This window comes from Panulirus ornatus, chromosome 45, assembly GCF_036320965.1.
Source record: "Panulirus ornatus isolate Po-2019 chromosome 45, ASM3632096v1, whole genome shotgun sequence".
NCBI lineage: Eukaryota > Metazoa > Arthropoda > Malacostraca > Decapoda > Palinuridae > Panulirus > Panulirus ornatus.
In genome coordinates this window covers 3,443,944-3,457,406 of record NC_092268.1, presented here as the reverse complement: position 1 = coordinate 3,457,406, position 13,463 = coordinate 3,443,944, and the positions used below count along the sequence as shown (strand labels likewise).

Below are 13,463 nucleotides of genomic sequence, written 5' to 3'. Positions count from 1 at the left end.
TGTTTTATGACGTTGGTTAGGTTTACTCTGCTGATGTTTGTGTTTGTATTGCCTCTGGTGTTTCCCCAGACTCCCTGATGGGGAAAGGAAAGAGAAGAAAGAGTCTATGGAATTGTGTTTAACCACTGGAAGAAAAAATACATACGTTTGCCTGAAACATCTGCAGTCTTCTCTGACGGTCGTAATCATTTCCAGGACTGAGTAAAGTGATCTAGTTTGGAGTAAGAAGTGTGAGAACATCCGCCAGGGGGCTAAGAAACGTTCCAGTCTATAATGACAGAGACACTGGAGTATCCAGAGGTCTCACACACACACACACACACTACCTGGAAGAAGAGGATCCAGGCCCAGACTCGTACCACGTGTGTTCATTAATGGTCCAGGATTATGTCAGAGCATAAGGTATGCAAATATCCCTCTCTACCACCACTTTCCTCATGTTCTCTCTCGTTGGGTTTGACCTACGTCTGCTGGTCCGCCCACTCAGACCACTCACACGTTAGCTTATCTGCGCACGCAGCACAAAACGAGATCTTCAAAGTCTCCCATTTGTGTTGCCACTTCCATTCCTCCACACGGCTTTGGAAATATAAGAACAGAGGAGGAGGAGGAGGAGGAGAAGGGTCCTGAGGGGGAGGGTAGAGACTTGACCTGCTCTGAGAGAGAGAGAGAGAGAGAGAGAGAGAGCTGAGGGAACAGACCAAGGATCTTGTCTCCTTCCTCATAACACAAGCCAAGATCAGCCTCCAGTGGGAGATGAGGCACTACAGAAGAAAGAGATAGACCAAACCTTTACCTGGAACCTCTGTGGGGGAACCATCTTACCCACAATGCATTCGCTGTCTAGCTTTTGTTAGCAGAAAGTTCACATTATCAATGTACCTGTGTGGGTTTAGGGCTTATAGCTGTAGGAATATGTCCATAAAGATACGGAAGCGGCATATATATATTATATATATATATATATATATATATATATATATATATATATATATATATATATATATATATATATATATATATATATATCCCTGGGGATAGGGGAGAAAGAATACTTCCCACGTATTCCCTGCGTGTCGTAGAAGGCGACTAAAAGGGGAGGGAGCGGGGGGCTGGAAGTCCTCCCCTCTCGTTTTTTTTTTTTTTTTTTTTTTTTTTTAATTTTCCAAAAGAGGGAACAGAGAATTGGGCCAGGTGAGGGTATTCCCTCAAGGCCCAGTCCTCTGTTCTTAACGCTACCTCGCTAATGCGGGAAATGGCGAATAGTTTGAAAAAAAATATATATATATATATATATATATATATATATATATATATATATATATATATATATATATATTATTATATCGAGTCTGGTAGCTGCTCATAATACCATGGTGAAATGGTGTATTTATATATATATTGTATTGTCAAGTGGTAATGCATAGTGCAGTGGGGTTAATGACACACAGACATAGTTACGATTTTCTTGTTCTCACTCATGGAAAACATGTATTTGTAAGTACAAAAATATACATCATTTTGTATGAAAATATATTATCAAAACACACACACACACACACACACACACACACACAAACGAATTCACAAACACACACATTTATATATATATTTGTATATACAAACACATACATATTCGTATATATATATACACTTGCGGATATTGATGGTAGGAGTAACATGTTACAATAAGGGAAAGTAGCAGTAGTGATAATGAAGTAAGAGTAGCATACTGTATCATGTTTCACACAAGAAATGATGGAGATGTGGCAACGCTGGGACAACACCGCAGACACACACACACACACAATATAAACAAACCAATTGTTGTTATACAGCTTCTTGTCACCTTGTCAAGTGGTCATTCTCTGATTACTGGGGAACATATTCGTGTATTATCATACTGACGTTACTAAATCATAACGAAATAGTGTATCTAATTCTGAAATGAGGAAAAGACAATTGAGTTCAGTGTTGGTGTCGTACATAACGAAGAAAATGGGAATATAAGTGTTGTTAAGAAAGGATAATCTCATAAGTCTGTCACAGAACGAAACTGTAATGAAGTGCTCTTGTGATTTCTGGGTTTCTGTTGTCGCTCGTGTGATCAGGGGAATGAACAGTGAGTTTAGACCCTTATGGAAGTGAGTATTATTATGTACTGGGGCAGCTGCTGTGAACATTCCTCCAACATAAACATTACAGCCAGAGGTTGTGGCCTCCACGTGTATGTGGCCTCCACCTGTATGTGGCCTCCACGTGTATGTGGCCTCCACCTGTATGTGGCCTCCACCTGTACGTGGCCTCCATGTGTATGTGGCCTCCATGTGTATGTGGCCTCCACGTGTATGTGGCCTCCACGTGTATAGAGCCTCCACGTGTATGTGGCCTCCACGTGTATGTGGCCTCCACCTGTACGTGGCCTCCATGTGTATGTGGCCTCCACGTGTATAGAGCCTCCACGTGTATGTGGCCTCCACGTGTACGTGGCCTCCACGTGTATGTGGCCTCCACGTGTATGTGGCCTCCACGTGTATATGGCCTTCACGTGTATGTGGCCTCCACGTGTATGTGGCCTCTAAGTGTATGTGGCCTACACCAGCATGTATGTACAACAGTTTTCACACACACGTGTGTTTCTGTACGTGTCTGTATGTGTTCTTTCTTTGCTTTGTGTTTATATATGTAAGTATGGGGGTATATCTGTGTGTCTGTGTTTGTATGTATGCATGTGTGTGTATGTATGTATGTGTGACGTTCACGTAAACAGTGTTATTGGATATCACTAATGATGGCTTCAGGCGCAGCACATATTATGGGGTATGGTATACCACATTATGGGGTACAGTATACCATATATTATGGGGTATACTACAGCGTACCACATTCAGTCACTGCACAGTATGAATACCTCACATGTGTCATTGTGTCTCACTGAGGTTCAAGATGAGTTATGTTTTGTCTATATCTCTTCCTCCACAAGTGACGTGTCTGTAGCATTTCTAGTTTCACTCCATTGCATCTGTAGCGTCACTGGGTTCCCTCGTCCATTCAGAGGTGACGACTTTCATCACCCACACAATATGGAAGTCTACATTTTCATATGTCTGTGTTTGCAATACTTTTATCATTTTCCATGGTAATTTCCTCTCATTATCATTCATTCATTTTTTCATGTTTTCTCTCTCTTTTGCTCCTCCTTCAACAAGCAGTTCAAACTCCCAGAATGTTCTAAATCTTTGGTTTTCTTTACAAATGTTTGAGATCAGTCACTTTGCTTCTGGCCTCGCACATGACGGTAGATGCTGCAGGTTCTGCTAGCAGCTCTGCTGCAGGCCAGACAGGCCAGGGTCGAACTCCAGTATCTTGTAAAGTTATAACAGAACGTGTGAAGGTTGTACAACCAACACACACACACACACGCACACAGACTCAGCAGGAAGTCCCTCACCGTCTCCCTGCTCAGGGCCGGCCTGATGCGTAGTACACCAAGTCTGTGGACACAGACAAGAACAAATGTATGAGTAAGATAACAACATCAGCTAATTATCGTAACGATCTAATGGTAGTTATGGTGATAGCTGGTCCTAACTGTAACACTATAGTCTCTCCTGAGCCTGTAACTGTAGTCACGTCTGAACCTGTAACACTATAGTCTCTCCTGAATGACTCTGGCTAAAATGTGTGGAAAATGTGTTGTCTGTGTCTTGGGGTTTGATGATCTGTTTTCATTAGATCACTTTTCCTCTCACATTATCTTGCAGTCCTGAATACGTGTTGATGAAGACTGAGACAACACGGGATATTGGTATCAATATTCCTGATATTCTCATAATATTTACATAAGCAAAACTTACCCTCAAATAGTTTTATGTTTTTCGTTTTCCATTTACACTCCATTTTCTCTACTGTCTTAAAATCTTGTGATGAAATGAATCAGGGTTTCCTTTCAACCTCAGGACTCAAACTGGAAGAGAAAATAGATGTATTTATTTAGAAGACAGTGACCAACCTCATGACCTTTACTATATCGATGCAGGTATTTACGATCTCGATATCGATTACCAATTTGGTCAAGTGTTCATTTGAATATTGGCCACACAGGCTTGATGGCTTATGGAATGACCTCGAAGAGAATTTACTCCTAAGATCATTAGCAGTGTAGACAAAAGTTACTTATAACTTATAAACACTCAGCATTTGAACCAAATTAAGTATCTGGTGAGAAACCAAAGTAATCTTATGATTAACGAAGTGTATTTTCCAATATGGAGAACATGTCTGTGCTCAGGCAGATTATTCGTTGATGAATGTCATCGCCAGCAGAAGTAGCCAGACTTACGTGGTCTTGTTGTGGCAGAGAACCGCGGAAGGAGCAAGCAGGTAGCCTTGTGGTACGCAATGACGTCACCTTGTACTCTCACCACCAGGTGCACATCATGACTTATCCAACTATTCTTTGCAGCATTTTACTTGTGGTTCTGTACATAAGGACATAATCTTCATGAATAAACCTCCCGATACATGGGATGAGCCACAGTATTCTACCACCACATACATCATTAGCCACACGTCTCTACCACACTATGTCTTAACAACAATAAGTCAATTAGCAACTATACCAAGAGATCGGCTCTGGCTGGACTACATTGTGTTACGTTTACTGAACCAACAGACTTTCCTGTGTTGATACATACCTTATGATAGTTCCAGTGGTCCAGTTGTGAGTAACACTGTTCCCTGATCTTTTATGACTGACAGTTTTAACTGATCACTCTTCTGTCCTTGAGAGAAGGGCATTTGTCACTTTTTCTCGCTGCCAACACATAAGGCTGCGTGTCCCTGGGCTCCTTCCTCTCCTCCGAACATGAAGTCTGCTAATTCAAAGTTGACGTCTGTGTGTTTTCCTCCGCCTGCCTTGTTGCCTCTGTCTTCGTAGCAGAAAACAAGGAAATGAGGTAAAAACAAAGGCAAGACTTGTGAACGAAGGAACAGCTACGTAAAGGTTAAGAGGAAGAGAAAATAATGGACGAGAAATCTCAAGAAATGAGTGGCTTAGATGAAGGGAATAATATTAAAGATAAAAGAAAAAATGCGAAACTAAACTTCATGGGAGAAGGTTTGGCTACACAAGAATTACAGAAGATAAGGAAATCCTAACTAACAAAATCCAATCAGTTATTACTGATCACACAAAGGCCTTTGCAACTAGACAAAAATAACTATGGTGAATACTAGTCATGATGACTAATGCGCTACTGGAATGTGCAGGAAACTACGAATTGATCTTCACATTCTACATTCCAGCCTCCAGTGTACACAATATCTACATGCAGTGTTATCTAAGTTCCCCCTAACACGTGATCTATATGATATATACGTTATATTATACTCTGAAGTTCAGTATGATATATATATATATATATATATATATATATATATATATATATATATATATATATATATATATATATATGTTTAATAAGATGGTAGTTTTGCTAATCATTATTTCACTTTCGTCTTTTTAAATTTTGAGGAAAAAGTCAACTAATTTACCGGCCATTTTTCATATAGAAACATTCCAATGAAGTTTACGTAGTTATCAAACGCAAAATTCGCTATAGAGTTATATAGTATAGCCTAGCCAAGTGTAGAGAACTTCATAACCAAGTGAATCAAACACTGGAAAGTGTATGTTCATCCACACCGCATTTCACGCGCCCGCAAAACTCTACGGAGATGCCCAACCACGTTTCATTTATCGCAAAACTCTACGGAGTTGCCCAACCACGTTTCATTACCAGGAAAACTCTACGTAAACAACACCGTACTTTCCATCAACAATAACAATCTAAGGAAGGACCAATCCATCTCTCAACCAACTGTAACTCATCCTTTATCTGAGACTGACTCATTATAACCTTGGTTATCTACAGTGTAGATAACAGACATGAGAATACGATTATTATCAGCTGGGTGTTCTATTCCCGTTCAGCTAGTGTGTCCTGTAGCTCATACGATTTGTGGAAAAATACATCTCGTCTTTGTGATATATGTGTAACGTTTGACCAGATACAGTTACGTTAAAGCAGATACATGTAGGCGAACTGTAAGAATATAACGAATGTATCAGTTACAGTGTAATTGATATATCTGCCCCCAGAATTGGGTGCTAATATATATATATATATATATATATATATATATATATATATATATATATATATATATATATATCATGTGGCATGACATATGCTACATATTCTTCTTGAGTTATATATTTGTTACATAGTTACAATCACAAATAAACTCATAAATTCCTGTAGTTCTCTTATGAGCAATGAGTTGTGAGCACCTCATGAGATCATGGGTCAGTGTGATGAATTATGTGAGTTATGGGGCAGTGGAGGGGGGGAGGGGATACATGTGAGTTACAATTCCACACGTTGAAATTACGATTATACAACTGTGTAGCTATGATTATTATACAACTTGGTTGGTATGATTACACAACTCGGTCGGTATAATTATACAACTTAGTATGATTATACAACTTGTTAGATATAATTGATATAATAATCAATTTAGGATGACTGGTAGAATAATCTACAATGTTATAGAAATCGAATTATAACCTGGGTCAAGAAGCGGGCACCCACCACGCTGTGTTCGTCCCTCCCTCACCTCCAAACTACCCACTTACTTCCTGCAATATTTCCTGGACAAATTGGCCTTTTTCACTCAATAATTATGTCGGTAGGATCATATTACTAGTCACTTTTTCAGAAATTCCGCCGTAATATACCTCATGAGTGGTATACGATTATTATGCCCGAATGACCTCACAAATCCAGGCAGGTGCAGTGTGATTGGTCAGGCTGGTCACGCGAACGACAAGGGTAGTTAAGATGAACCACACGTAAGCTGGTTAACTGTTCCCTTCGTATCAGGTATAAGTGGAAAGAATAACCTTTGTCACATGTGGCGGGGTGGCGACGGGAATGGATGAAGGCAGCAAGTATGAATGTGTACATTTGTATATATATGTATATTTCTGTGTATGTATATGTATGTATACGTTGAAATGTATAGATATGTATATGTGCCTGTGTGGGCGTTTATGTATATACATGTGTATGTGGTTGGGTTGGGCTGTTCTTTCGTCTGTTTCCTTGCGCTACGTTGCTGACGCGGGAGACGGCAATTAAGTATAGTAAAAAACACACACACACACACATATATATATATATATATATATATATATATATATATATATATATATATATATATATATATATATATATATATATACTCAGAGTTTGTAAGACGAGTGACCGTATATTTGCACCAACACGATGCAGAATGGATGTTTTCACGTCATGGACTCTCATGTGTAAACGTTCCTTTTGTATATTTTCCAGTGGCGTAATACAGGCCAGAGTCTGGTCGAAAAATACACACACACTGGAAAAGGAAGATCTGAAAGATATCTGCAAATATCATGTCACTGTGCATCACTGGACCGAGAGTTTCGGACACCAACTCTCCAGAGTCTTCTAAAAATCACACAGGTCCCCACAAAAATTTGCCTTGGAACACACGGTTGACAGCAGGAAACACAGTGTTGCTGGTACAGTGTTGCTAGCATGACAGCTAGTGTTGGATATATGTAGAGTAGCAGAGGACTTCCCTTCAGTTAGTCTAAATATCTAAACAGTTCTCCACCCAGCTGGGGTCATACAAGGGGAGTACCTACGTGGGTTGAAGGTCATCCAAACCTCTTTCTGGTGTGTGTCATACTATCGTCCTACGCCGATAGATATACTCTAAAATCATGTGTGTGTATACTCGTGTGCGTATATAGGGAGACTGACGAATATACAAGATCATGAAATATATCCTAGTGCATGCTAAGGGGTGGAGAAGGTTGCGGGGGTAGGTTAAATCAAGTTAACCTAAGTTTGGTTGATGATAATTAAGTTCCCTTGAGATGGCGTTCACTTGGGATCTTTTTCGTCCCAGCAACTGACAGAGGTAAATAATAGGGAGATCTGGCTTTAGATGAGTTAAATTTACATTGATATATATATTTTTTCTATTTGGAAGCAGATAAGAGTATTGTGCTGTTTAGGGGAAAGTATCTAAACTGTGGAAATGAGAGAGAGGCAGTGACTGATGACTGTCTAATGCATGTTTACCTTACTGTCGGGTATGTGAACGGACTGGTTGTGGGAATGAATGCGCCTCTCTGTCAGGTGTTCCTGCTACAAGAAACGATTGACATCCCCGGAGAAAACTGTTGTCATTATTTCCTGCGATTCTCTGTTCACCGAGACAAAGGCCTTCATGTCTAGAAGATGAAGAAAATGGGATGTTGGTATCTACACGATAAACAAACAGGGGTTGGGTCTGTGTGGTATGAGAACTAGTGTACTTCTTTATTAATGACGATCGTCTGCAAGTAAAGTGGAATGTGATAATTTAAGTAACAGATGTACAGAGCATTAGACACCATCTTACACCGGCAATAAGAAATACCAAGACTTTACGTTTATCTTCGACTTGATAATTTAAATCCAACTTTCTCTTACCTCGATCTGATGCTCTGCTGTCTGAACTTTATTTTCTCTTCTTCTCTGCTTCCCACGCTTCCTTATGTGTTCAGCAGGCACCCAGCGCCTCATCTTCTTCTGCCATTGGCTGGTCGTCTTGCCTACTACCTCCCAGATGGCATTTGTTGGACATACCTGAAGTTCCACTGCTGCCCTACCCACGAACATGTCCTCAAGACTCATACTGTCTCTCTCACTTACCAGAGAGAGAGAGAGAGAGAGAGAGAGAGAGAGAGAGAGAGAGAGAGAGAGAGAGAGAGAGAGAGAGAGAGAGCATCAGAAACATTTTATTCTCCTCATTTCTTACCTGGTAACCTGCAGATGGTCAGTTCCCTCCTTACTGGTCGAACGTGTTAGAGAAAAACTTTCTATTTTCTTCGTTTGATCATTTTTTTTTCTAACTTTTTTGTGTCTAACTTTCTATAACCTCACCTGAGAGACTGGCTCGTGGCTCATCCAGGCCTGGGGGCGCCCTGCTCCTACTGCCACTGCTGCTACTACCACAGCTGCTGTGATGATCATGGTGCCCTTCATGGTGTCTTTTGAGCAGTACGCAGCGCACCGCCACCACAACCACCACCACAACCACCACCACAACCACCACCACAACCACCACCACATTGGCCAGCACCACACTCTCCACCGGCGCTGACGTGGGTACCTCTTCCTCCACTATCTCGTCTCCTGGGAAGGGAGATAAAGTCCATTTGATCTTATGTAGGGAGGAATGGCGCCCTACCTTCGCCCTCCCTAGACACGGGAGTAAATAATTCTCTTCGTGGAAGAAGACTCAGTAGGCAGGTCTTCCTGTAGATGAGAAGTACATTAAATGTGAAACTTTTCCCAAGTGGTTGGGAAATGGTGGACATATCCTGGTGGAAGAGGCAACAGCCGGGAAATTCAATCAGTGAGAGCAACAATTGAAGTCAGGGACTCGCTTAATGAGCCGAGGCATTGGATTTTCTCCTGGAATTTCCTGCTGGGTGAAGAAGCCATGTGTAAGTCTCCTACAGGAGGAGGATCTGAGCTGTCTCGAGAGAGAGAGAGAGAGAGAGAGAGAGAGAGAGAGAGAGAGAGAGAGAGAGAGAGAGAGAGAGAGAGAGAGTGTGTGAGAGTGGAAGGAGCCATTTCGATAATCGATAACCAGTACGTACTAGCCAACACGTCAACCTTCCACACTCCAGCAACTGTGTGGACCTTACCTTGGCTGGGGGGAGGGGAGGGCTGGTGTACCCCCAGGACGGTACCTTGGCTGGGGGGGGGGAGGGCTGGTGTACCCCCAGGACGGTACCTTGGCTGGGGGAGGAGGGCTGGTGTACCCCCAGGACGGTACCTTGGCTGGGGGGGGAGGGCTGGTGTACCCCCAGGACGGTACCTTGGCTGGGGGGGAGGGGAGGGCTGGTGTACCCCCAGGACGGTACCTTGGCTGGGGGGGAGGAGGGCTGGTGTACCCCCAGGACGGTACCTTGGCTGGGGGGGGAGGAGGGCTGGTGTACCCCCAGGACGGTACCTTGGCTGGGGGAGGGGAGGGCTGGTGTACCCCCAGGACGGTACCTTGGCTGGGGGGGAGGGAGGGCTGGTGTACCCCCAGGGACGGTGCCTTGGCTGGGGGAGGGGAGGGCTGGTGTACCCCCAGGACGGTACCTTGGCTGGGGGGGGGGGGAGGGCTGGTGTACCCCCAGGACGGTACCTTTGGCTGGGGGGGGGGAGGGCTGGTGTACCCCCAGGACGGTACCTTGGCTGGGGGGGGGGGAGGGCTGGTGTACCCCCAGGACGGTACCTTGGCTGGGGGGGGGGAGGGCTGGTGTACCCCCAGGACGGTACCTTGGCTGGGGGGGGAGGGCTGGGTGTACCCCCAGGGACGGTACCTGGGCTGGGGGGGGAGGGGAGGGCTGGTGTACCCCCAGGACGGTACCTTGGCTGGGGGGAGGAGGGCTGGTGTACCCCCAGGACGGTACCTTGGCTGGGGGAGGGGAGAGCTGGTGTACCCCCAGGACGGTACCTTGGCTGGGGGGGAGGGGAGGGCTGGTGTACCCCCAGGACGGTACCTTGGCTGGGGGGGGGGAGGGCTGGTGTACCCCCAGGACGGTACCTTGGCTGGGGGGGAGGAGGGCTGGTGTACCCCCAGGACGGTACCTTGGCTGGGGGAGGGGAGGGCTGGTTGTACCCCCAGGACGGTACTTGGCTGGGGGGGGAGGGCTGGTGTACCCCCAGGACGGTACCTTGGCTGGTGGGGGGAGGGCTGGTGTACCCCCAGGACGGTACCTTGGCTGGTGGGGGGAGGGCTGGTGTACCCCCAGGACGGTACCTTGGCTGGTGGGGGGAGGGCTGGTGTACCCCCAGGACGGTACCTTGGCTGGGGGAGGGGAGGGCTGGTGTACCCCCAGGACGGTACCTTGGCTGGGGGGAGGGGAGGGCTGGTGTACCCCCAGGACGGTACCTTGGCTGGGGGGGGGGGAGGGCTGGTGTACCCCCAGTTTTATTTGTTTAATGTCGTAAGTTTTCAAAATTAATATAACTAAGGAAAGTTGATATTAAGTCTGCCACAAGACATGACGCACAACCATGTGTAGTGATGAAGGAACCGCTGTGATGTTGATCACTGGTAAACATTCTGTATACAACACACACACACACACACACACACACACACACACACACACACACACACACACATCCGGTCAACAACCTCGTAATAAAAGCTATGGAACATTTATTGTATAACTTTTCTGTGTCTGTTGTGGTCTTGATGTTGTAGTGATCTTGATGATGTAGTGGTCTTGATGATGTTGTAGTGGTCTTGATGATGTAGTGGTCTTGATGATGTTGTAGTGATCTTGATGATGTTGTAGTGATCTTGATGATGTTGTAGTGGTCTTGATGATGTTGTAGTGGTCTTGATGTTGTAATGATGTTGAGTTAATTTCCCAGGGAAAGTTTTCCGAGTTGTTTAACTTGCTAAATGATCCATTATCAGACCGTGTTGACTTTGTGTGATACATAGGTTTACAACACTGTGTTGTTACCTGTATGTACAACACTGTGTTGTTACCTGTATGTACAACACTGTGTTGTTACCTGTATGTACAACACTGTGTTGTTACCTGTATGTACAACACTGTGTTGTTACCTGTATGTACAACACTGTGTTGTTACCTGTATGTACAACACTGTGTTGTTACCTGCATGTACAACACTGTGTTGTTACCTGCATGTACAACACTGTGTTCTTACCTGTATGTACAACACTGTGTTGTTACCTGTATGTACAACACTGTGTTGTTACCTGTATGTACAACACTGTGTTGTTACCTGTATGTACAACACTGTGTTGTTACCTGTATGTACAACACTGTGTTGTTATCTGTATGTACAACACTGTGTTGTTACCTGCATGTACAACACTGTGTTGTTACCTGTATGTACAACACTGTGTTGTTATCTGTATGTACAACACTGTGTTGTTACCTGCATGTACAACACTGTGTTGTTACCTGTATGTACAACACTGTGTTGTTACCTGTATGTACAACACTGTGTTGTTACCTGTATGTACAACACTGTGTTGTTATCTGTATGTACAACACTGTGTTGTTACCTGCATGTACAACACTGTGTTGTTACCTGTATGTACAACACTGTGTTGTTACCTGTATGTACAACACTGTGTTGTTACCTGTATGTACAACACTGTGTTGTTACCTGTATGTACAACACTGTGTTGTTACCTGTATGTACAACACTGTGTTGTTACCTGTATGTACAACACTGTGTTGTTACCTGTATGTACAACACTGTGTTGTTAGCTGTATGTACAACACTGTCTTGTTACCTGTATGTACAACACTGTGTTGTTACCTGTATGTACAACACTGTGTTGTTACCTGTATGTACAACACTGTGTTGTTACCTGTATGTACAACACTGTGTTGTTACCTGTATGTACAACACTGTGTTGTTACCTGTATGTACAACACTGTGTTGTTACCTGTATGTACAACACTGTGTTGTTACCTGTATGTACAACACTGTGTTGTTACCTGTATGTACAACACTGTGTTGTTACCTGTATGTACAACACTGTGTTGTTACCTGTATGTACAACACTGTGTTGTTACCTGTATGTACAACACTGTGTTGTTACCTGTATGTACAACACTGTGTTGTTACCTGTATGTACAACACTACTTCAACTGTACTTATGAAGCGGCCTTACTTACACTACTTACACTTCTGGAGTGATGCGACAGTGTTGCCGATGCTAAAGCTTTAGGACAGTGTTGCCATTACTTAAGCTTTATGACAATGTTGCCATCACTATGTCTACGTTACAGTGTTGCCAGTCATCTCTCATGATCATTGTTGCCATCCAACATTCATCCATGTTCTCATCATCAATACTTACTCATGACACTCACTCCTGTACTCACCATCCCTCATTTATCCAACTCACAACAGTTGTACTTACTCATCCTGTTCTCCGCCATCTTGTACGTGAAGGCTTCCAGGGTCACGGGGTCAGAGCTGCCCATTGCGTTGGTAGCGGTGAGTTCGATCATGTAGTCCAGACCAGGGGTCAACCCCTCTAGGGTGAAGCTGGCCCGCTCTGACGTCACCTTCACCTGACCTCGACCTGTCACTGCCTCAGACACCTGCAGGCCAGATGTGAGGTCAGGTGTGTGTGTGTGTGTATGTGTGTGTGTGTGTGTGTGTGTGTGTGTGTGTGTGTGTGTGTGTGTGTGTGTCACCGAGACAACAACAACAACAACAACAACAACATTATACGTCATGTATGTCAACACACTAACAACCAGTAGAGGGTTGGTTCCTTCCCCAGCAGGTTAGGTTAAG

The 13,463-nt window shown here is 43.8% G+C and overlaps 1 protein-coding gene across 1 annotated transcript in view; it reads right to left on the bottom strand.

The window, feature by feature from the left end:
• Positions 1-1,462: 1,462 nt before the first annotated feature.
• The window catches only part of LOC139762943 (uncharacterized), an 89,010-nt gene continuing 77,009 nt past the window's right edge, over positions 1,463-13,463 (bottom strand). Inside the window, exons 14-19 of the mRNA XM_071688266.1 lie at positions 13,081-13,264; positions 9,045-9,296; positions 4,698-4,931; positions 4,343-4,481; positions 3,858-3,967; positions 1,463-3,494 (exon numbers count right to left, since the gene is read on the bottom strand). Of these exons, the coding sequence (XP_071544367.1) occupies positions 4,804-4,931; positions 9,045-9,296; positions 13,081-13,264 (564 nt within the window). The 3' untranslated portion in view covers positions 1,463-3,494; positions 3,858-3,967; positions 4,343-4,481; positions 4,698-4,803. The remainder of the gene's footprint in view (positions 3,495-3,857; positions 3,968-4,342; positions 4,482-4,697; positions 4,932-9,044; positions 9,297-13,080; positions 13,265-13,463) is intronic.